Genomic DNA, 23,977 nt, shown 5'->3' on the forward strand with positions numbered 1-23,977 from the left:
CATAGCGTATCAATCCTAAAAGGTCATTTTCTCATTCCATTGTTCTGGGCAAATAGTGACTGATACCAAATGACTTCTGAACAAAAACATGGGTTTAAGGATGAGAAATCCACTCTCACAATTTTCATTATAAACGATTGATAGAAAAATGAGACAAACTGCAAAAACAATAGACTCTTGTTACATCTCTAGATGCTGTACCAAACACGAGAGAGACTAGCAGACTGATGTTACACACTAACTTCCCTAAAGATCCACACTGTAAGGGATCTCAGGCACCTTCCTCCAGCTGCTGGACAGCCTGGGAACAGATCTAGGATTGAAGCAGAAGGTCCATCTGCCAATAAAAACCAGTAGAAGTAGACCTTGCACCTGCTGTAATTACAACACAGACAGAACATGTAGGATTGAGAGTGAATAAGAAACACCACAGGAAGAGGAAACATTTTCAAGTCCTTAAAACCAAAATGTTCCACAAAATCCTGTTAGCAACATTTTTTTGAGGAAAACCATCTAAGAACAAGTCCACATGATATAAAAATATTTTATATATAAAGCTGCGCATGTGAAAACGTAACACTCCTGGGAAGAGATCAACTGGACAAAACGTTTCATGTCAGATGGTGACCATGCGCAGATAAATGGTGAAACCACTGACTAAAGTTCTGGAATTTTATTTTAAGTCATATTCCATATTGTTTATGAATGACACAAAATTAAGGAGAGCTTATGAAGATACACACAACCTTACTTTGAAGTTAAGTTAGTCAGAGAATAAAATACCTATTCAGAAGTTCCAGAAAAAAGTAAGAAGAGATGGAGCAATGTAATGATACTATTTTCTTTATTTTCATGAATTTCCTTGTTCCAGATTTAAAAGGGGTGATTTCTCTGAACATTCTTTTATGACTTGACTTGACACAAAGTGTAAAATTGCAATAATGTTTCTTACCACAAAACACAAAAAATGAAAAGAAATATATGAATGCATAGCACTCTCCAAAGTTTCCATAGTTTCACTTCTCTTGTCAAGTGAAACCCTTTATTCCACTCTATTTCCTCCAAGCATAACCAAAGCAAGAAGCCTATCAGAGAGAAAATCTACACTGCCAAATGATGGCAAGGACCTAAAAGTAGCTTTCAGAGAGGGCAAGGCTACTACAGAACTAGAAGATGATTTTTTTGTACTGGTGTATTATCATGAAGTAAATAATTATGAAGAAGACTTCTATGCTGGAACCCTTCCTTGTCCACAGCATAAGGACACTTCACTTTCAGCATAATATGTTTTAAAAATGAAGACAATGAAAGAAACCCCTTTATGGAACAAATGAGAAAAATAGACAGCAGTAAATTGTCAGGACCACCTGGCGACCTGAATTACCTGCAGGTATGTGAAAGTTCTCATCAAGAACTTCTGGGGAATGGGAGATAAGAATCAGAACGGGAGGATAAATATCAGAAAAAAACCTCCAGGCTGCCAAGGGAAATACAGGCCAGTAAGTATTACATGCATCCCAGAAAGTCAGAAGGAACTATAACATAAGGATAAGGATAAAAGTAAGGAAATTTGGGTAAATATTACCAATCGCCAAGTCTGCATGGCTTTGAAGCCATAAGACAGAGAAAGCTTACCTTCTGATCTTGGAGTTCTCAGAAAGGATTGGAAACAGGTGGATGAGTGTGACCTGATTCATATGAAATACCTGGATTTCCAAAGCTCTTTTGACAGTCCCTAATCAAAGGCTTTAAAGGCAATTATACAGTGTCCCAGTAAAAGTTCCTACATTTACATTTAAAATTAGAGAGGTGAGTACCTGCTATGAAGGTATGTTATCAGTAAAGTTCTGCAGAGATTTGTGCTGGGACTTGAGCTATTTTATAGTATTTAGAAATTACCTGGCTAACAGCTGAGAACTGAGGTGATAGAAAATGTAATTTTAATGATAGTTATGTAGCATAGTGTGGAATTCCAGAAAGACCCCATGAAATCAGGTAGCAATACAACAAAAAACAATGGCAAACATAGATAAATGTAAGGAAAACACAGTTGTTGTTCAGAATGGAGATCCTGGTTTTATGATGGATAATTCCATTAAATTGTCCCTGTTCAGTACCAGTCAAAGGAGCAAATCAACACTGGGAAACACCAGAAAAGGATAAGCAACTAGCAGACAACTTCTGTCCAATGCAATCATTGTATTGTTCACTTCAATTCTTGATTCTTAAATAGCAAAGAGACAGAACAGGATTTTTCTTTTTTCTCCTTTACGTCTCCAATAGCAGCAGAGCATGAAATGAGATGTGTAGGAGTCAAGTTCAAAGCAATAGTTCTTCAAGCAAGAGGAGGCTGAGTTGTGGAACTTGCTGCCCAAGGTGCTGAGGGTGAAAAGGGTTCAGGGGGGCAATGGACAAGTATCTGAAATAAAGACTCACTCCAGGTTACCAAACAGGGAATACTCTGAGCTGCAGAGAGCTGGGAGTCAGAAAGAGGAAATATTGCACATGCTTGCTCTTCTTTTACTCCAAGCAGGTCAATGCTGGAGACAAATGACTGACTGGTTTGAAGAGCCCTGACTCAATATGACTGTTCTTCTATGAAACACACCTGTGCAGAAGCTTTTACAATAAAGACAAAAACTCCCAATCTGTTCATCTTCAGTTATATACTGATTTTTGTAGTCTTACTTTCACATTCACTTCTCATACCTGAACTTCCATTTCATCAGATACCTTTCTGAATAAGAAAAGTTATAACACAGGAATATGTTTGAATTTTGAATTTTTCAATTCAGTCTGTAACTCAGCAGGTGGAAAGAAGTCACTTCACACTTCATGTGATACCCACCAGCATTCATTTCAGACAAGAGGGACTAAATAGAAGTCACAGCATGAAAAGTAGACAAGAGTGAACATGATGGGGAAGAAAACAATAGCTCCTACCTGGACTGTTTAGACTGAAATGTCATCATTCAGGAATGTCCTATCGTTCCCTGTTCTGCCCATTTCACCTTCACCAGCAATAAATTTATGCATAAGTCCAAAGCAAAAAGTTTACTTGTGAAATAACTATATTGATGAGGACTATATAGAATATTTCATATGAACGACCATGGAATATTTTAAAAGAAAATCATGGTGATGAGAAGCCAAAGGAGATGGTACAGTAAATCCACATAGCATCACAAGTACAGACAATGAAAGATTATTTTATTTACAGAAGAAAATAAAATAGCTGACTCAAAACCAAGGATGTATATTTGTTTAAACACAGCACAGCTATTTTTTTAGTGAAATATTTTCCTTGTTGGCTATTTAGGAAGAGAATGTCTTAAGACTATCATCTACAAAAGCAGAAATACCTTTTCTACATAAGCAGTTTGCTAGCCCAGTTGTAATGGACTAAGAAACAGGAAAGGAAAAGAACAAATAAGCTTTTAATTTCTCAGTCTAGGACTCAGCACATTGTGTTTGACCCTGAGTAAACATTTCTGTTCCTAAACCAACAACACTGGCATAAGACACACAAAGTACAAGTATGCTTGATAAATCTAGCAGAAGTTGTTGTCTACCTCTTCATCTCAGGAAAGAATAAAAAGGAGCTGGGGACTGTTCTCTAGTCCTGAGATCAGGAGACAAGGTCTGCTGCATACAGCCTACTCTGGAGCTCAGGTTTCTTCTGTTCTCCACACGTCCCTGGAGCTCTGTAAGAACAAAACTTCTGCATGTTTATTTCAGGTGTCTGGAAATAAACCCACGGTACTTGTTAAAATCTGCAAGATTACAGCCTGCAGCATGAAAGATGCTTCATGTCCTATGGTGCAGAAAACCAGCAGAGGGGACACCTGAAGGTTCAAAAACATGTTGGAAGAATTTTGAAAACATATGAAGGGTGGAAAGAGCCAAAGCTGATTCAGATTTAGATTCTCCTCACCAGAAACAAAGGTGAGAGGAACTTGTATCTGCTTGTTTGACTGATGTCACTAGATTGCCTGTTATTTTAAAATTCATACATAAAAGAAATGGACAATGTGAACTACAGATATAGCTGCATTTCTACATGCCCCTCTGCCACCTGACTTCAAGATCAATTTTGATGATCTTTCTCAGGCTTGGGGATGGTCTAAGTTCCCTCTGTGAAGCAAAGGTAACATATAAATTAAATACATCATGGCCAGAGTACAAAGCCCTTTGTTCTGTGGTCTTTCTGATTCCCAGACTGACTTACAAAACAAAAATGCGTAACGCCAGGGACCAGCCTAGAACTTTGGCCTGTCATGCATTGTCTGTGAAATTCTCTTTTACCTTTTACTATTTCTCAGTGCTGCAGTAAATGAATGAATGGGCATATTATGTGCCCGTATATCTGTGTCTGTCATTCTGAGTGAGTGTGTCTGCCTCTGTCCTTGACTTACATTTTTCTTTCTTCATGTTTCTTTTTTCTTCCTTTTTACAATATCTCAGTTCTAGTCAGACCCTCTCTGTTCAACACTTCTTTTATTCCTAAAACACTCATAATGCTATTCAGTGATTATCTGTACTGTAGGAACAGACAGAATACAGAGTGCTTACCACTGTGTAAATGATGTGCTCTCTGAGGTATTTTCATGCACTGTGTGCACAGTTGTCCTTCACTCAAATTATGAAATAAAAAGAAATGTATCTACCTTTCTTTTGAATTCTTGAAATAAGTTTGAGCAATTATCACATATGTTTGTCTGCTTAGGTTGAACCCAATAATAAAAAGGCGAGAAACAACAAAGACTTGGACTCAATAGGAAATACAAATGTGTCAGGTTGTTGAGGAACCGATGAAGAAGCAGGCTTTTACAGAGAATAGGTTACCAAATAAAAGCCAGAAATCTCCTAACTTACTGGTATGAATGTTAAGATTCTTGACAGCGTTTCAAGCACATTCAAAACCATTTCAATTTTGGATATTATTATCATGTATTATATATTGTTAGTCTACCCCAATGAAATCACTCAGGTCACAAATCCCAAGCTCCAGATGAGGCTTTGTCTGAGCCAGTGAAGGAAAAAAAATCCTTCCTAAGGATTAGCTCTTCTTCTCTAGCTTGAGGACAAGTAAAACAGCCTCTGTGCCTGACTGGTAGCAAAGCAACATAAGCATACATCTTGGGACAGAAAATGTCTCTTCCAATCCTAATCAAGATTCAGTCTGGGGACTTCCTGAGAGTAATTTCCTTTTGGGATTGTGATGTTTTCCCCTAGTGGCAGGATTGGACCATTGGGAGGATCTATTGGATTTCTCCTTGCTATTTCTGGACTTCTTAAACATATTCCATATAGCAGTCTACAGCTCTAGTGCACAAAATAGACATAAATGCATGTTCTCCTATAATTTGATAGATTGCCTGCCCCACTTCCCACTCAAAGACAGGGAGTGAGTTTGTTGAGTTGCCACTGTGATGGTCAGACACCAGAGCACGTGCTCTGACGTGAGGCTGAGGGAGTTGGGCTTGCTCAGCCTGGAGAAAGGGAGGTGATGGGGTGGACTGAGCCCTCTGGGGTACACACCAGGCATAGAAATAACTACACTGAAATTTGACAGGTTCAAACAGGGTAAAGTCCTGGCTGCAAAAAGCCCTGAGCAACCTGTTCTGACCTCCTAACTGACCCTGCTTCGTGCAGGAGGTTTGCCTAGAGATCTCCTGTCGTCCCTCCTGACCTGAGCTAGTGATCTGCAAGTGGTGCTCTCCAGCAGCAGAGCTTGTCCTCACAGTCTGGAATAAGAGATAGATGAAGCACTGCTTCTTTTAAAGAATGTGTAAAAATAGAAAAGCAACAACTTATTTTTTTTCTAAGTCTTTCACTTGCAAGTGGAATGAAGATATCATCCGAAGACAACCACTGTGGCCAAAAGCTCCTGAAGTAGTCTGCCTGTCTAGTGGAAAGGATTCCAGAAGTGTCCTAGTGCTTCCTGGCTGGGGCTTACAGCTAATTCCCAATACATGTTATGTCTCTCTGTAATAGCACAGAAAGAAGAACACAGTATGATTAGTTGCTAAGCTACAGACTGCAGAAAGAGTCAAAATTTCCCTTAAACTGCATAATTATTCAAAATGTTTACTGGAAACACCATTTAGTACCACAATACAAATGCAGAATGAAGAAGATTACCCTTTTAACAGTTTTTTATCTTGAAAACATACTACATGCTTGAAAACATGTACTTGTACTTGAAAACAAGTACATGCTAAAAGATTTCTTTTAACAGTAATCTGTATGGAACCTCAAGTACCCCTGAAGAAACTTTCATGAACTGATTTCTGTTGTGTGCAGTTCCCTGCCTGGTGAATGCAAGAGCCTATAAATACTTTTATTCAGACTACGCATTTAAATACTATGGATTAAAAAAGGTAAGATTAAATTACCTGTTACCATGAACATGAGAAGCACAAAATGCAAAGCTGTAGTGGAGCAAGGTTGGATCAATGACAGAGCCATTTTCTGAGTATTCAATGAGCTCATCGAGGTAGCAGAGATGGCGGTGGCAGCCCCGCACCCCGTAGCGAGCGCAGTACTCGTCCAGCACGAACACCTGACCCGGGCTAAACCAGCCCTGAAAGGCAAAAGCACACACACAACAGTCTGAGATTTATCTTCCCACTCTCAGCTTTAAATCAGACAAAGAATAGAAACAGAGATTTTTATATATGCCCATTACATAAACTTTTTATGTTAGAATGATTTCCATCTGACTAATGCTGACAGCACTGAAACTAGACCCTACACTGGCCCTCTTACTGAAAGGATTAAATGTCAGGAAACTATTTGCAGTTATAGATACCACTACTATGAAATACCTCATTTACAAAAAACATGCTAATACATTCAAAGATTAAGTCATATATCAAAATCTAAAATAAACTAACATTTAAAATAATTTATTTTATCAATCAATTATAAGATGAAAAATAAAATTTCGGAAATGCTGAAGGACATCAACACAGACATTAAAGCACATTTTCTGGATGGTCATTTCCCTGTGGCTGCAACTTTAAAATTCTTACCACAATTCTACTCTTTACCCATGTAACATGCATGCACTTCTAACAACTTTAAAACAACTTTTACTAGTAAAGAGATGCAAAGCTAGGTAGCTTGTTAAAAGCCACCTGAGTAAGATTTGACCGTAAATAATTATTAGATATTCTCAAGCTTACTGAGAGATTTCTTGGTCAGAGTCTTGATGAGAACAGCTTAACCCTGACACAGACATGAGCAAAGCACAGACTCCTTCACATGATAAAAACAGTTCTTGAGTGAGTCCAGACTGTAAAAATATAATTGAGTCTTGATGCAGAAATATGATAAGAAGTAGCAGAGTGAGCTTCCAAAAAGCAGCATGGATTAAAACATAAACCTTGGAAAACTAAAAATACTGCACAGCTGTTCTACGTAAGCATTTTTCTTTGTTCATGTTTTGATTATGGTGATATTTCCCTCTCATCATCTCTCATCATTCCATCTCATCAAATGGTTGAGAGAGATTGAGGAATATCTGAACTCAAATATACAAATAACTTGGATAAGCAAAATAATTTGCAAAATAAAGAATTTATAACATCAATATAGCAGCTTGAGACCAATATTTCCCTAATGCTTGTGAATACTTTCACAAGATCCGATGGTTAATATTTGTTCAAAATATCAGCAGAAATACTATTGAACAAAACTTAAAAATATATTGACATCAGTTTCAAAAAATCTGTGGTTTTTTTTACTTCACAAAAATACTTGTTTGAGACAAGAATTCCAGCTTTCTATTTTCCTCAAACTCTTCAATTTAACATACTATCTGCAAACAAGAACACCTCAATGGTATTTTACATTCAATAATTTTTGCTCCTAATTAATTTCTTTGAAATCAGTGTTCCCACTGCCTTTAAGGAGCTTCATCTATTTCTAGAGAACACTTAGCTTTAGAACCCAGAACAGTACTCAGCATGTTAATCTGGTTATGTTGCAATGCCTCATATAGCTTATACAGTGTTTCATACAAAATATGGTATTCTACTGCAAGAAGAAAAAAAGTGGATTTTTAACTGTACTTTTGCAATTATATGCATGCTAGCCCTAGATATAATTAACAGTGGTTATTGTGATTGATATTCTCCCAAGATGTTGTCATTGTCACTGATCTCTCCCTATGTTTTTATGGAAAACATAACAAAATGTTGCATATCATTGCCTAGCAGTACAAAAGCAAACTATTAAAATTTCTGCTCATTCTCATAAGATATAATTGTGACAAGAATACAATTGTAAAGAACTCATTAATTTAACTTCAATCCCTCTTAAAATATCTGTTGGAGTGGTTGTTTTTCATTTAAATGTGTGCTTTCCTTGCCCTAGTTCAATCCCACATCAGGCACAAGTCTCTCAAACACATAATATGTCCTACAAAGTACTGGTATTAGATAACTACAATTTTTTTCATTTTATAATTGAAAAAAAAAAACCCAACCCCAAAATTCCCCATCCTCTCAATACTCTCCCTATTCCAAGAAGAATGTAGAATTGGAGAAAGTTAGGTTACATAATAATTAACAGATTATTTTTTAAATAACAGAACTTTGCATAATATTAATTCCTATGGTTTAAAATTTTTTTTACAAGTCATATGTGTGGTTACACATATGTGGTATTTGTTGAAATAAGGGATGAATTGTTTCTAAAAGATTATGGGAAATGAGCTGTTAGAGAAAAGAAAAATCACACTTACATGTCCATCTATTCTATTGTTACCTTGACATTCCCAATTTTTTTAAAATAAAAAAATGTAGTTAAATATGCAATTAAAAAAAATCACCCATTCCACTTATTTAAAGCTGAATTTAAAAAAAGAACGATAAGAAATACATCTGCTTTATGGTTGCTATAGCACTGCGCATTTCACCTAACCTCTTCTAAAAGTTCCTGATTTCAAGGTTATATTAAGTGTCTTACTATATTATTATTATAAAAAAGAGTTTGACCCCAATGCACTGGTAGAAAGCTAACCATTTTCTCTTTGAGTGCCAATTACTTTGTACAGATGTACCTTCAGGCCTCTTTGATACAGTGTGCAACCCACAGACAGAAAATGAATCCTTTAACTTTTCTATACATATGTATCTGGCAGTATTTTAAAAAGGAGGCAACTCTCATCAAATAATAATTTTCCCCCTTTTTAGCAACTGCAACAATCCTAAAAATTCCAATTATTATCTTTGTGTTACAAGACTAGTCAGAACAATGGAAAAATAAGCAAAAATCCCCATTATCTTTTTTTTTTTTGTTGCTGTTGAGACATTAAATTGAAAAAAAAATTATTTGCTATGAGGCATTTTAGATTCTTAGCGAGAGATCACTATTCCAGGTGTAATATGAGGTGAAAAATAAAGCCTCAGGAAGTTAAAAGGTCTGCCCCATACAAACCTGTTTAACAAGTGTGGATAATCTGATGAACTTCCATGAGATTGCTGCTGGTTTTCTTCCCTAATGAAAACAAAACCTGAAGCAGCCCCATCCTCAACTAGTTTGCAAAGCACAGCACGGATAATGATTGTACAAAAAGGAAACTGCAGCAAGCATCTTGCCTTTTATGATGGTAATGATGGTATTTGAATGTGGAAAACATTCATTCTGATACAGAGATCACATTGTATTTGCTTTTGTCTAATGATTAGACTCCCCTTTGTTACTTGCAGTTCAGGTAATGCACACATGCCCACGTATTGCTTATGGGTCTGCCTCCCTTCTTTGGTGTTTTGCCTTCACAGCAGAGTGGAATGAAGAATTATAAGACAGGTGAAAATCTCTGAGCTGAGGCAACTACATCTGGACCTTGAAATGCCTGTACAGGTGTCAGTAAATTCTACCACAGGAGCTCTTGCTATTGTCAAAACTTTCTGTTTTTATTCAGACCTCCCCAGAGGACATGACAAATTTCAGCTGATGAAATTGAAGACAGTTCGTGTCTCTTTGCTTTCTATTGAGTGGCACAACAGCCGCTTGCAAGTATGTAATTTTCAAATTTAAAACCAATCGATTGGACCCTTTATTCCACCTACAACTGCAGTTGTTGAATGAACGAGGAAGAAAGGACTACTTTGTAACAACTATTTCTCACTTCTTTATATCCATCTTTCAGTCAGTACTCACCAAACAAGAATAGGAGTCATTCAATCTGTGATCCAAGGTCTGTCTCTGAAGCAGTCTAAAGAGGGAAGCATGGTCAAATTTGCAGGGATTAGCAGAAATAAACTCATCCATGCCATGTTTCTGGCCACGGTCTGTATCTGTTATACAAAGGAAAAAATGTGCAGAACCATAAATGTGAGTGTGTGCTCAGACCTACAAACACCAGTGTATGCATGGCATATAAGTCTCAATATCTAAGCTTTCTTGAAAGTATCTCAAAGAAATAATTCATATACAGAGGAATACTAGCAGGTGAATTATTACAGAATCTTGATCTTTTAATCTGAAAATATCATTACTGAATTATTTTTCTATCAATCATACCAATTTATGGAGTGTAACAGTGGAAAAAAAATTGCTACCCACTGACAGATAAACCAAAATTTAGAAAGGCTGCCAGAAAACACAACACAGTACATGAAAAAAAGTATTAAAGCATTGTTTTCTAGTGGGCTCTGAAAATGTTTCAATGTAAAAACAATGTTATGAGTAGAAAGGAAAAATATTCTGTAATTTCCTGGTTTAGTATAGCTCTCCGTCTAATTTTAGCAAAATAACCACAAAATATTAAAAAAAAAGGAAAAGAAAGAGAAAAAAACGAAAAGAACCCCAAACAGGTTTATGCATTTATTTCTTCAGAAAAGAAAGAGCATCTTTACTGCAGTTCAAAGTACCACTTAATAGAAATATTCATCATGGCTTGAAGCCTACTTCTCAAATGGCAAACTGGAGCAGAAATGAACACACTGGCTTCAGCTAGGTCATTTCCAGCCTTCTTTTTGTACTCAGCTTTTAATGAGACGAACCTTAATGTAGTAATGGCAAAGAGCTCCTTCAACCTTCCAGCAAAGTGTACTGAAAAAGGGAGCAGCATTTTTGTGTAAATACATTGAGAAAGCATACCATCCCAAATGGCACTTCAATCAAAGGCCCAAATTTATTGTTCTTCACAGATTGCATTTTTCAACGCCTTTAAACCCCGCGGGTTTATCAAAAGAGAAGCTCTAGTGATTGCTTTCATTAATGTTATGTTTTGTCAAAGTCTTCAATGTGAATTATCTATCTAGTATGGACAGAAAAAGCCTTACAGTGCCCAAAAGGACTAGTTACGTATTAGCACATTAGCTGTCTTGGATTCTATAGACTGTACCGGGGTGAACAGTCCTATCAACTTAAAAATTGACTTCCCCTTTCAATAGGGTCTTAGCTCTTTGTTCCTTTAAATTCAAACCTAGGTCTTTTTATATTCGTTACCAGAAAAGTATAGATCTAAGTGTATCCTAAATGCAATTTTGAAAACCTGCATAGCAGAAATCTAAAATTTCTAAAGAAAGGAGACAAAAGTTTATTGATTAAACCCAATTATAGAGTCAGGTTCATAATAAAACTCAATATTGATCTGTGGGCATGATGCTAACATAATCAGTCACATTTAGAAATTTAGCCCCAGATCATATTGATCCATGTCAAGTCCAACTTTCAGCTGTATTTGTGGATGGGAGAATTATTTAATTCAAGCTGAAGGATCTGCAACATCAAATCCTAGAAAGATGCAGAAACTAATTCGTATCACTTGGCTTTGCATTGTCAAAGCAAGAGTCACATCCATGTGACAGATTTCACCAAGGTGGATGTAGCAAATAAACAGTATGACAATATGTCGATGGTGTAAGGTATGAGACCATCACCCCAGACAAGCAGCAGCATGTATTTTAAATGCTTGAAATATCTGTAGCATATGTGATTACACAGATTAGCAATATTTCAATGAGCATTAGACCAGCCTATCACTAATGACAAATCTAGCTCATATTTTTGACATAGGTACAACAAATGCTCTCTCTTAATTAGTGCAATTTAACTGCATTTAAACACATTAATTCAAAGATAAACAACTCACATCAACACAACTACACTACCAAAAGTACTGAAGAACATATGAAGTTATCTGTAGCTTCCAACATGTTCAAACCCAGATAAAACTCTTTTCAAATCTATTATATTTATTGTGAATGATTTCAGCATTTCTTATAAATTTTCCTTCTTATATCAGGTTTATCATATACTATAAACATTTTTCATAGTAAGACATATGACAGAAAAGAAGTTGTACTAATATTTCTTTTTGCCATCACTTAGAAATTATACAGAGCTGAATCATTCTTAAAACAACCTTTTGTTTTTTTCTCTGGTTAACCACATCAATATATTAAAAAAAATCCCCGTTTTTAAGAGAGAAGGTGTAAGTACTGACAAGTAATTTAAGTATTTTGAAATCAGGAGATTGGATGTTGCAAATGAAACAGATCCAGCACACTGATACAGTATCCAGATGATCATAATGAGTAATGTGACCCATTGAACACAATACAGCTTGTGAAAGCAGAATTTGCTATTACATAATTTGGGCAAAATAAGCAAAAGTATTGATTTAAAAGTATAAATATTTGCTAGGTTTAATTCTAAAAGAAAGATCCATGACTGATCATCTTTTTGAGTGAATCAAGTAGTACAAATAACATTGTCAAACAGTCACAGAAGATCTGTTATCAAATATATTTAAGCAACAGAAAAACAACTAAAAACTTACCTTTGCCAGCTGTAGGAAAGCAGGAAATAACAGAAAAATAGATCTAGAGTAATACATTACATTTTTGTTTATTGCTAGGATGTACAAACAAGATAACTGGCAAACATTTTGAAACAAAAAGGAAATAAAACAAATTTAAGAATTTGAGCAAGTATCATGAGCAATTCATAAATGGTATATGACTGTGACTAAAAAATTACTCAAGACTCTACTTTAAAAACTGTTAGTAATTACTTTTTTAAAATTCTTACATAAATGAACTTTAGTTGTCCTGTTCAAACAGTAAGCAAATGCAAAAGGCATATAAGGAGCTATATGGTCACAAAGAAAAAAATACGAATTCATTTTTTACTACAGTTTCTCAATCTTAGAAAATATTGGGAAGATATCTGGGGAGAGCATTGAAGCAGTAATATTTTTCTTGCTTTTTCACAATTAGTTTTTCTTCCTTCCTAATCAAATTTGTTGCCATGCTTTCCATGTTGCCTTTAACTCAAAATCATTGGCTACTATTTCTATGTTGCACTGCCTGTTTCAAGTTGTATATTTCATTCTTTGGAAACTATCCTTTTTAGGATAAATAAATATATTTTCAAGTAATGTTAAAAACTAACAAAAGCTATTACAGAAGTTTTAGCACATCCTTTGGGTGCTCTTTTAGACAAAGATACTCATTAGGGCAGAAAGCATTCTAAGTATGCCTTGTGCCATCTTTGTAAGAAACTTTAAATTTTAGTCCAGCTGCAAAGGCTTTAAAATCATCACATCCTCAGTGACTCAGATCATGCAGAGTTGAGTGAATTAAGACTACCAAGATTTTCGTGTTTATGGCACACTCTCAAGTGGTTCTAGCATCCCTGCACAACATCTCTGCCTCGTTCCAGCCTAGAAGCAAATACACATTTCTCGCACCATCTGCTCTGTGCTAGGGTGAGCTACAGGTACTGGCCTTGCTGAGTGGTGACCTACTCCTTTTTGTGCCTCTCAGTGACATCCCTCCTTGATTTTAAGCGTCGCAAAAGCAATTTGAACCAGCTCAGGCAAGCAGGAAAGAAGAGAAGGTAGAGGCAAGCAATCTAATATTGTAGGGATAAAAAAGATTTAAAGACTAAGACTGGTAGGGTAAGAACTATGACTCTGTTCCAGAAGGGGCTGGAACTGGTTGGAAAAGACAGGGGTAAGACATGCATTACATTCCTTCAAGTGCCACTCCAGACAGATGGTGACAGCTTGCACGGGGAACATTTTGACTCCTGATCATTGACCAGGACTCCAAAGTACTACACAGGCCAAAGAGACAATCTGTGACCCCAGAACTTTATAATTTAGGTATCAGGCCATGAAATAACTTCTGCAGAGAAAGTGGCAGAGAATGAGAAAGCAGCTGGCCCGTATGGTCTGACTGCTGGGCTGGGGATACCACATTGACTGATTGCCAGCATTTTGTTGAAGGGCAGATTTGAAGAGGATTGTGGATAGTTTTACATGCTCCTGACTAGTACAGAAGAGAAAACACAGGTGACTTACTCGTTGCCTAAGGTGGTGGAGGCTGGTGTAAAAATTTTCTTTCTAAAAGGGAGACAGGGATGGCTGGAGGCAAGCAGGAAATGGACATAATGGGAATGGGGAAGCATGCAGAGAGGATGGAGTTACTAAAAGGGTATGGTGGACATAAAGCTGAAAAACCTGCCGAGAAAACTATGTCAAATAAAAAAATACCTTTGACTTGTTTGTTTCTAAAAATGTAATGAATTGCAAGAGATTGCCTCTTCCAATTCTCTACCCCTCTGAACTCATGAGGGTGTAGGTTGAGAATGATGTTTGGCTTTGTATTTCTTCATTAAGACATGACAATCCCCTCATGTGCTGCTTTTAACTCCTGGGTTATGAACAAGTTATTAGCAGTGCTAAGCACTCCAGCAGCCTTTTCAACTGTATGAATGTATCTCCTAATACATTGCTCATTAAAAAGGGATCACTTCCTGAACCTTTATGTGATTCAAATTAATCTGTTTTTCATTTGTGCTTTCCCTGAAACATTAATGTCCTTGGGAAACTTCTGGCAATTCTACAGTCATGCATCCTTAAAGATTCTATTCTTTCATTCAACGTGCTTATGCAGAACAGTGCATCTGAAGGTCAGTCTCCTTTTCTTGATCATTGCTGACATTAGCCTATCTTCACTTCTGTTTTGGAGTCACCAAATACCTCAACACTGTAATACCAAGTTACTTAGAGATGAAAAAATTGACTAGTATACAGTTTAGAAGATGGACAAGTACAACAGTAGTTTGATTCTGTTAAATACCACTTTCAGATATTTTTCTAGCGACCAAGAAAATTTCAGGATGAAAGAAGATTTTCTTCTAAGCACAATATAGAAAAATATTGAAACATTTTTCCTCAAGTTGATTTTTTTTTACATCCTGCAGTTTAAAGATATTTAATTTTCTCCAAGTTATTGAAAATTCTTTTGGAACATTTTGTCAGGGTGAATTGATTTTTCATCTTAGAGGATAAAGAAAATGGGGACAGACTTTTGAGGTTTGAATGCCGTTAACTGACATTTGTTTCGCAAAACCCAAGCTGGTTTTCTGCTTCTGTACATGGAGATGTCATTGCATGATATACTGCAGAAACTAAAACAATGTGATCTCCTATTGGCTGGAAATGCTTAAATTGTGCATCAATAGGAAACTAAAGATCATAAAAATAGTAACTGAGAAATCATCTGTTCAAAACTGTATTTCCTGATACTAAAAATGTGCCATAGAAGCAAAGAAAAAAATGGAAATTAATTTCATTTAATACATATGCCAGCTCTCAAGTACGTGCTGTTATATCTTGATTAAAATAAAAGACACTTAGCTTCATGTAAACATTTTTCTAGGGGAAAAGAAAATGAACTTCTTGTGAAACTGAATCTATTTAAATGAGACAAAAGGTCAGCTATACAGTCTCTTCTTAGGAGTAAAACTATGCCTCAAGAAATTCAGCACAGCATATATTTAAAGGAAGAAGAACTCTTAGAAAATTATTTAAGGTTATATCTAAAAACCCCAGTTCCTGAAGTTTTTTAAAAACTGATTAATTTGATTTTGCCCATTTCTACCTCAAGTATAAGAGACGAAATAAAAAATTTCCTCATGTAGAGAGTACTGGGATATTACAGAAATCAGTCAAACAATGATTATAAATATCACATTAAATTAATTTCCACAAGTTACTCTACTGTAAAAAAATTTAAGAATTATTATAAGTTATTAATTATTTTGTGAATTATTACAAAATATCAACATTGACGTGTATTATACGCAAAATAGTAATTTAAACATGGAATTTTGCTTTATATACAATTCAGTCATACTAGTTTGTGTAAGTAGATACATAAGCATGACAGAAAAATACATCATATTCTTGGAGCTTGCCTTAAAACATCTTTAAAATAATCCTTACTTTTTTCTGTGGTTTCCACCTAAGAACTGTAGTACCTCTAAGATAATGTCTAAAATAACATCAAGATGCGACAATATTGCTGTTTAATTCTTTAACACTATCAGTAATTTTATCTTTGAAAGCACAGTTTCAGTATATACAAATTTGTGATTGCTTTCTGCACTTTTTTCACTGCCCCGTGGTCAGAGTTTTCTAGTTGCTTTCACTTCCAGATAAGCACTGTGTCCAAAAGCAGGAGCAGGTCCTCGGCTACTGCTGCCAGTGGTCACTTCTCTTGTACTTTTGAATTGATGCCCATGAAGCAGGGTCATTAGGCAGGAACACAGTGATCCCACCACTGAGCACAAATCCAGGGAGCTGGGAGGAGGTGAGCAGAAGCACTTCTCGCCTGTTGTGCCACCTTTGCTTTTGCAATGTTGCTTCCATCCTACTCCTCCTTAATGGCCCCATAATGAAAGATTACCTCACAAAGTGTTTCAGATTATTGCCCTTCCAAATTGCTTCAGATGAAAAACAGATTTCAGTGATTTTGTGAGATTAAACTTTTTTCAATGATCTTGACACTGGAAAGCTCAATGACATTGAGAGCTCCTCAGGATTTTACATAAATATTACTAAGTTTAACAAGCACATTTTACTGTTTTCTAAAAGCAAACTGATATAAGAGTAGAGGATGAATAGAAGTTCATGAGACTGAGTGATAGAAGACTGAGGGAAGAGAATGGGTTTGGATCAACCTGCTACAGACTTCAGACACTAAACCAAGTTTAGTCTAAAACATATGTCTCCCTTCTATCACTATCCATGTACGGTTATGTGATAATAAAGAAGGATAATTGTATAATAATCATATGATATTCCAGAAATTTGATGGCTACTACAAAAGGTCATTGAATTGCATTCAGCCTCTGTAACAACATAAAACAATGAGCTTCCTTTGTGCAGATATCTACATGACAGTATACTTTCAAAGACATAATCTGAAGATTTAAAATATCTACCTCAATATCTCTGAAACCATTCTTTCCTCAAAGAAAGGTGATGAAAATTCAAACCTGAATAATTTAAAGAATTTTTTATATGTAATTTAATATTACAGTATGTGCCAAAAAAATCCAGGAGCCCATCTATTGCCTTTCAACTCACGATGTACTGCATTGCCTACATAGCAATTTTTTGGTAACTAATATGTACAATGTATGATAAAGCTGATCTAAATCTACAAAAATTGTGAGAATAGATTGACACTTTTCTATTCAACACTACACTGGCTGGCTAATGAAAAATATAATGCAAACCAAACACCGTCTCCATGGTAATATATGGGTCAGTTGTAAGGAATATGAAGCTAATTGCTGTATTTTCATGGATTATAATAAAAATAATGACCTGCAAGTCAGGATTTCCCTTGTTGATAATAATAATAATCTGAGTTAAAGAGCTTCTGGCTAACAATGAACTGCTAGACGCATTTGCCTAGTGAATAAGTTCTGCTTAATTAAACTTCATTGAGGGAACTGCTACATATTTTACCAGCAAAAAACCAAAACCAAAGCCACAAAAGAAAAGAAAAGCCAACTTACAAAGTGGAGATACATCTGTGTTGGCATTGCCTCCCTTAAAGTTCATCTTCTGAGCTTGACTTGCAGGAACAGGCTTGTAGGATTGACCTGTGGCTCTGTACATGGCTTGAACCCAGAGTATTCTATCCTGCTCATCATCACTGGCAAATATCACAGTATCGCCCTCTTTAACAGCATTGAAAAACATCCGACCACCCTGGAGACCTGAAGCAGTAAATAAGAAGGTAATCTTGATAAATACAAGTTACTTCTCAATCACCATCAATGTTTATTACATTACTGGCTTTACTCAGAGTATGTGTGCGTGTGGAGGGGTGTGCTAAAACATTTTATAGGTACTTATAGACCTAGAAATAAGATAAATCTAGAGCTATAAGGATCAAATGGTAATACATAGAAGTAACATAAGTAAAATAAATATAGAAATCGCATGAGAAAATATTTACATTACTCCACTTTAAATTCAGCTCCAAGTTATTTCTTAATAATCTTCTCTCTGCCATATGCTATTTTGCTTTTTTTTTAAACATATTCTCCTTCCTGGTCATATTTTATTAGCTGGAAATCCCTGTCAACTTTATCTCTTATTGAACAGAGACAACTCCATATCCTTTATCAGTGCTGCTCTTCCTTAGCCCTTTTTCTCATTCCAGTGTTTTTCTTTCTGAGAGCACGTAAGCAGAACAGGACACAACAGTCAACGTGGCTGTGCTGGGGATTTCTTTATGACAGAATAGTTTCAGTTTTCCAAATGCCTTCTGAGCATTTTTTGCCTTCTCAATTATTCTGAACATTGACACAACATTTTCAAAGATAAATCTTTAATGTCTCAGAAGTCTCCTAATTCCATAACCGTCCACTGCATAGGCAGAATTGTTTTTCTCCGCATCTGATTTCCCTCTTCCATTTTAATATTACCTTGTGGAGATTTTTCTGTTATGTCAAAATTGATTTTTGATTACTATGAGTAACTTTTCTTTTACAGGCATTGTCATAATTTGTCTTCTTTTCTAAATTATTTATGAATATACTTCACAGTATACTGCCACAGGCCACCACCATCAAAAAGAGAAAAGGGAAGACTAATTAGAATTCACAATTTTCTCCATGTATTATATGTGATCTTATAATGTTTCAGGAAACTTTTGTGTAAAGTTTATTTTTCATTAGTCTTACAACAAACTTATTTCTAAAAGCATGATTTTTCACATCAGAATGTCCTAGTGGAGTAATTGCCAAAGAATCTTGGGATTTTTTTCTGTCAAAGAAACTTGGGAGTTTTTGCTGCTAGATCAAAAGGAGCAAATTGAAACAGCTTTTTTACACAAATACATTGTGCTACTTCAAAATAATGAAAAGTACCTGTGTGGGGAGCTGTGTAATCCACAGTGTATCCTTCCAGTTGCATCAGTTCTTGAGGCTCAGACTTCTTTTCTCTGTAACTGCACATTGCAAATGTGTATTGGCTAACCTGAATAAGAAAGGACTTCTTAATTAATGAATTGCATTTCAGAACTGTACAAGAAATGTACCATGGTTTAAATTAGCTTTCATTTGCACTGAATAAATAAATCCACTTTTTTTTTCCCCTTTCCCAGAAGCATTTACAGTGTAAAATTTTTCCTCCTTTATTTCCCCTTTCTGCCAAAATGAAGGAAAAAAAGCTCTAAAACAAATAACCCACAAACACACATCTCTGCACTTTCCTGAAATAAATTTTGGGCAGGGGCTTTATGAAAAAATGAAGGGAAGCCATTCAGATTCTGGTAGTGAAAACACTTAGTATTGCGGTACTGACCAAATTACTCAGTATACTGTAAGAGGAAAAAAAACTATATTCCAAGAAACTGAGAAAACAAGAACTTTTATGTATAAAAGTACTGTTTGCAGAACGAGTGGCACAATTACCATGAAACTGGAAAAAGGAACATATACTCCAGCCAATTCTAGCTAATGATGGCAAGTATCAGAACCTTCAGTTTGATTTTACAGTCTAATTTCTGTGTCTTTTGCATCTGTGTTCTCACCCAGCCCTGTGCTGCTTGGCTCACTAGACAAGGTACCGTGTAGGCCAAGCTGCTTGCAGCTGGCATGGACAACATCAGTCACCTGTCATCAAGTACAATTATCAAAAAACTTATGAAGCAATAAGAAGAGAATCTGTGACCAGGTGGTTTTTGACTCTGTAGACAGAATAGAAAATTATAAGGATAGGTGAGGAAAAGCTGACTGGAAAGATAAGGAATGATAAAGAAAGAAATGTAATATCTGTGAGGAGAAAAGCAATCACTGGAAGAAAAAAGGAGGTGTTCCCAGTTTTACATGAAGAGCTGGGAGGATTATAGAAGATGACCAGAAGAAAGACCACATCAATCTGTGAACACTTGAAACTAAAGGGAACTGAATGTATATGCACCTCTGAAACTCTCATCTCCAAGGACTGTAGGGTACCTGCCCAACAGACTTGTTTTAAACTACCTGTAAAATAATGCTACAATTTCCAGACAGGTAAGGAGCTCATCTGATATACAGTGGATCATTTTTATTTTGACTGCTGATTGCTCAGCCAGCTTATCTAAATTTATTGGTTTAGCTACAACTTCAGGAATGATCCTTTTTGAAGTAAAAATTGGACAGCTGATTTCAGCTTATTTCATATATTTGCTGGTGCTGTACCTTTACTCTTTCTAAAAGACTGATGCTTTTTGAAAATAAGAATGGAATGTGTGATTATTTCTGGGTAATGCTCTAAAAATATTTCATTATTTTATGTATTGGGCCTTTTTGAAACAAGACTATGCTATCTATGTGTGTGCAGTGCATGGTGACTCAACATCCCTGGCACAGCCTGTACAAGCAAAAGGAGCAGGTGTAACAACTCTCTGTAAAATGGCCATCGGGTCTCCAATGCCAAATTGGTATCTCCAGACCCAGAGCAGGAGTCTACAGGGGAGAGAAACTAAACATAGCTCTTCTAGTTTTAATTATTTCTTTAATTAAGCAAAGACAGTTTTACAAGGATAGGAATTTGAGAGACACTGTCAGGCAACTGAGCGTCAGCTTTCCACATCAGATTTGATACATTTGTTTAAATGGGCACACCAAGACCACCTTAAATATACATAAACACAAAGGAAAATCTAGTCTACACCAAAATTCAGATTTTCAGGCCTGTTCAGAAAATCCTTTTCAGGATTTTTTCAGAAAGGGACTACTACAAGCAGCCAGTCCATCCTCCAGCATGACAGGCACATCAGAATTGCACTTCACTATTTGTGCATTGAGCCCACAGTTTTGCTTTCATTCATAGAATATTTTAGAAAACTACCATACTTTGGTTTAAATATTTTAAGATATCCCGGGCTGACAGAGCAGGGCCTTGCAGACAGGGTCCAGCTGGAAGCAGGACAACCAGCCCCAGCCCCAGCCCTGGGCACAGGCCAAGGATGGATGTGGGGAACTGGAGACCAGCTCTGCTGTGGCATTTCTGGGGCTGGGATGATGGCCCCAGGAGGCTGAAATGGGAGTCTGGGCTGTGGGCAGAGACAGCCAGGGCTGGTGGTCTCCTTTGGGAGGGGACCCTGACATGGGGCTCATCCCTAAGCTATGCCCTTTGCTCCAGGCCTGGCAGCAGCATCACCGCTGTCACTGCTTGGTACTTCCCTGCTTATTGTCCCACAACCACATTTGTCCTCATGGACAAGCATGGAGGGAGATGTTGGCTAGTCACACAACTCTAAATCCTTTGCAATTAGCATTATGTTTAATGAGAGCATCCTCCTTTTCTTTTCTTTGTAAACTGAATCTACAATTTTAATTTTTGCTACTTGGCACTGTAGTAAACGATTTTCAATTTATTCCATTTGGTTGAATGAAATAACCTGGCAAGACCCACATTCATCTCTCACATTTTCATGTCAACAATTCCACATAACCACGCTGTATAGGCAATCTGAGCCATCAAAAGGGAAACTTGTAAACACTAATCATGGAAATGCATAGGATGCCCATATTTTTCAGATTTCTTCAGCCACTGAAAGTTTTTGAAGAAAAACTTGTGTAAGATCTGAGCTATGTATCTTTATTCATTTTTAAACTTACCACTATAACAAGACAGACATTATAATGCTGCTGATTTTATTTTATTGAACATATTGCAAATGTGTTCTCTTATTTTAAAGGAACAATCAATCACAATCTGTCACTTCATCTTTTTGTTGAAAATGAGACAATTTGAAATTTCTTCACTAAAGAAACAGACAGAAAAAATTCAAGAAATTTTTTTTGGGAAAAAAGCCTCAACAAAACAAAGAAATACAGAACTTGCCTCATTTATTTACACTTGAAATCTCTTAAACCCTTTTCCTTATGGTCATCAGTGGGTGCTCTCAGTTACTACAAAAAGAATCACCAGCACAGTCTGAAATAACACTTTTAAATATAGATCTATGACTGGATTTAAGAGTACTATTAGTAGTAAATAGAGCTGTAATCAGCTTTGCCTAAGAATTGAGCAAATTAGCATAAATACTTCATATATAATGAGTACTCAAAAGTCAGGACTATGTGCAACACATTCTCAGACAAAAACAGAGTCAGTTTGTCCTCTTGAATGGTAATCTTGACAGAATAAAAGGCAATCCTCTTCCTACAACTGCATTTACTTGAATTTTGTCCAGATTTTCCAGATGTTTAAACACCTATCAGCTGTTCTGTTTTGTAACAAGGGGGAAACCCAACAACCTATGACAGACAGATAGGTAGAGAAGTGTGATAGCGACTTTTGAGGAATGTCACTAAGGGATGTCCCCCGGGGCACACAGCCTCTGTTCAGTGTGCTGGGAGGAGGTGTCACTGCACACCTGGCTCTGTGGGGTCTGCTACAGGCCAGCACTGGGCTGCCCACTCCAGGGCTCAGCAGCAAGAATTACCCTGCGTGGTTTGTGTGTCTGGAAAAAAATTATCCATGAAACAAATGACTGACTTTTCAAACATTTGACCAGGTGAAATTAAAAGGACAGAAGTGGATCTGCATTCCAATTACGGGAGGAAGATATCAGGCAGTAAATTAAGTAAAACACATCAGGTCTGATGGAGGCTTTTTAGCAACCATGTTACATCCCTGTCTTTTTCTGGTTTAAATTAATAACCTTTTAGAGAAGAGACTGGATACTAAGGGATAAAAATAAAAAAAATGAAGAGGTTAAAATTTCCAGATACTGTAACCTTTCTATAATGTTGATCTGTTCTTTCAGAAACCACTAACAACTTGTAAAAGGTGCAGCAATAATGAAGGTGCACATTACTCACATCACACTCGGAAAAAGTCAACATTATTCATCTAATGTCACAACTGAGTTAAATTTTCAAAGTGTGTGTAAACCATACTAGTAGCCTCTGTTCTAGCACTGAATTTCATGTCCTTGATGTTTTACTACTGTAAGCTAAAAGTTAGTACATAGAGGAAGACTTGTCAATATGTCAATAATATATCAATACAACAGACTGGTCCATTACTGAATGCTTATTTCACATGTATTGACTTCAGCTTATTGCCAGTGAATGTATCACAGCAGGACTATATCAATGAGCCAGAGCTGTCAGAACAGTAAATATTGATTTAACATTGTATTTTTTATATAGCTTTATTGAATTGATAGCTGTTTTAAAATGAAATAGATGACTAAATCCCATCACAGTAGGAAAATTCCTGTAATATTCTCCTCCAGTATTTCAATTTCAGCTTAGAGAGGAGAAAATAGCTAAAATTAACTTGACTGGAATAAACCAGTCTCCCAGATGATGGTTCCATATTACACACACATGAAGACTGTGTGTCTCTTAGATGTACAATTTAAAAATCAGATGACACCTGTGGCTTAGAGGAAAAGAACAAATTCATTCTTTCTGTGAAAGGAGTGACAAGTAGGATAAGTGTTGAAGAAAAGCATGAAGGATAAGGGAAGGTGCAGTATTATTGTTTTTCTTTGCAACTTGAAATTATTTTCTGTTCACAGCCATGCCTTGACAGCTATCCTATAGAGATCTTCCCAACAAATATTAAGAGTCACAAAATGTCCTCATCACTTCACACAGGACCTTGGTAAAATCAGAAAACAAATTAATTATGTAGACT

The 23,977-nt window shown here is 36.3% G+C and overlaps 1 protein-coding gene across 8 annotated transcripts in view; it reads right to left on the reverse strand.

Annotated features, from left to right (window-relative positions):
* CADPS2 (calcium dependent secretion activator 2) overlaps nucleotides 1-23,977 on the reverse strand; it is a 284,524-nt gene that overhangs the window by 84,069 nt on the left and 176,478 nt on the right. For all 8 annotated transcript variants that reach the window (XM_063155367.1, XM_063155366.1, XM_063155362.1 and 5 more), the window contains exons 10-13: nucleotides 19,204-19,312; nucleotides 17,842-18,045; nucleotides 10,174-10,310; nucleotides 6,399-6,586 (exon numbers count right to left, since the gene is read on the reverse strand). In XM_063155367.1, the coding sequence (XP_063011437.1) occupies nucleotides 6,399-6,586; nucleotides 10,174-10,310; nucleotides 17,842-18,045; nucleotides 19,204-19,312 (638 nt within the window). The remainder of the gene's footprint in view (nucleotides 1-6,398; nucleotides 6,587-10,173; nucleotides 10,311-17,841; nucleotides 18,046-19,203; nucleotides 19,313-23,977) is intronic.

The sequence above is a fragment of the Melospiza melodia genome, chromosome 4 (genome assembly GCF_035770615.1).
Source record: "Melospiza melodia melodia isolate bMelMel2 chromosome 4, bMelMel2.pri, whole genome shotgun sequence".
Classification (NCBI taxonomy): Eukaryota; Metazoa; Chordata; class Aves; order Passeriformes; family Passerellidae; genus Melospiza; species Melospiza melodia.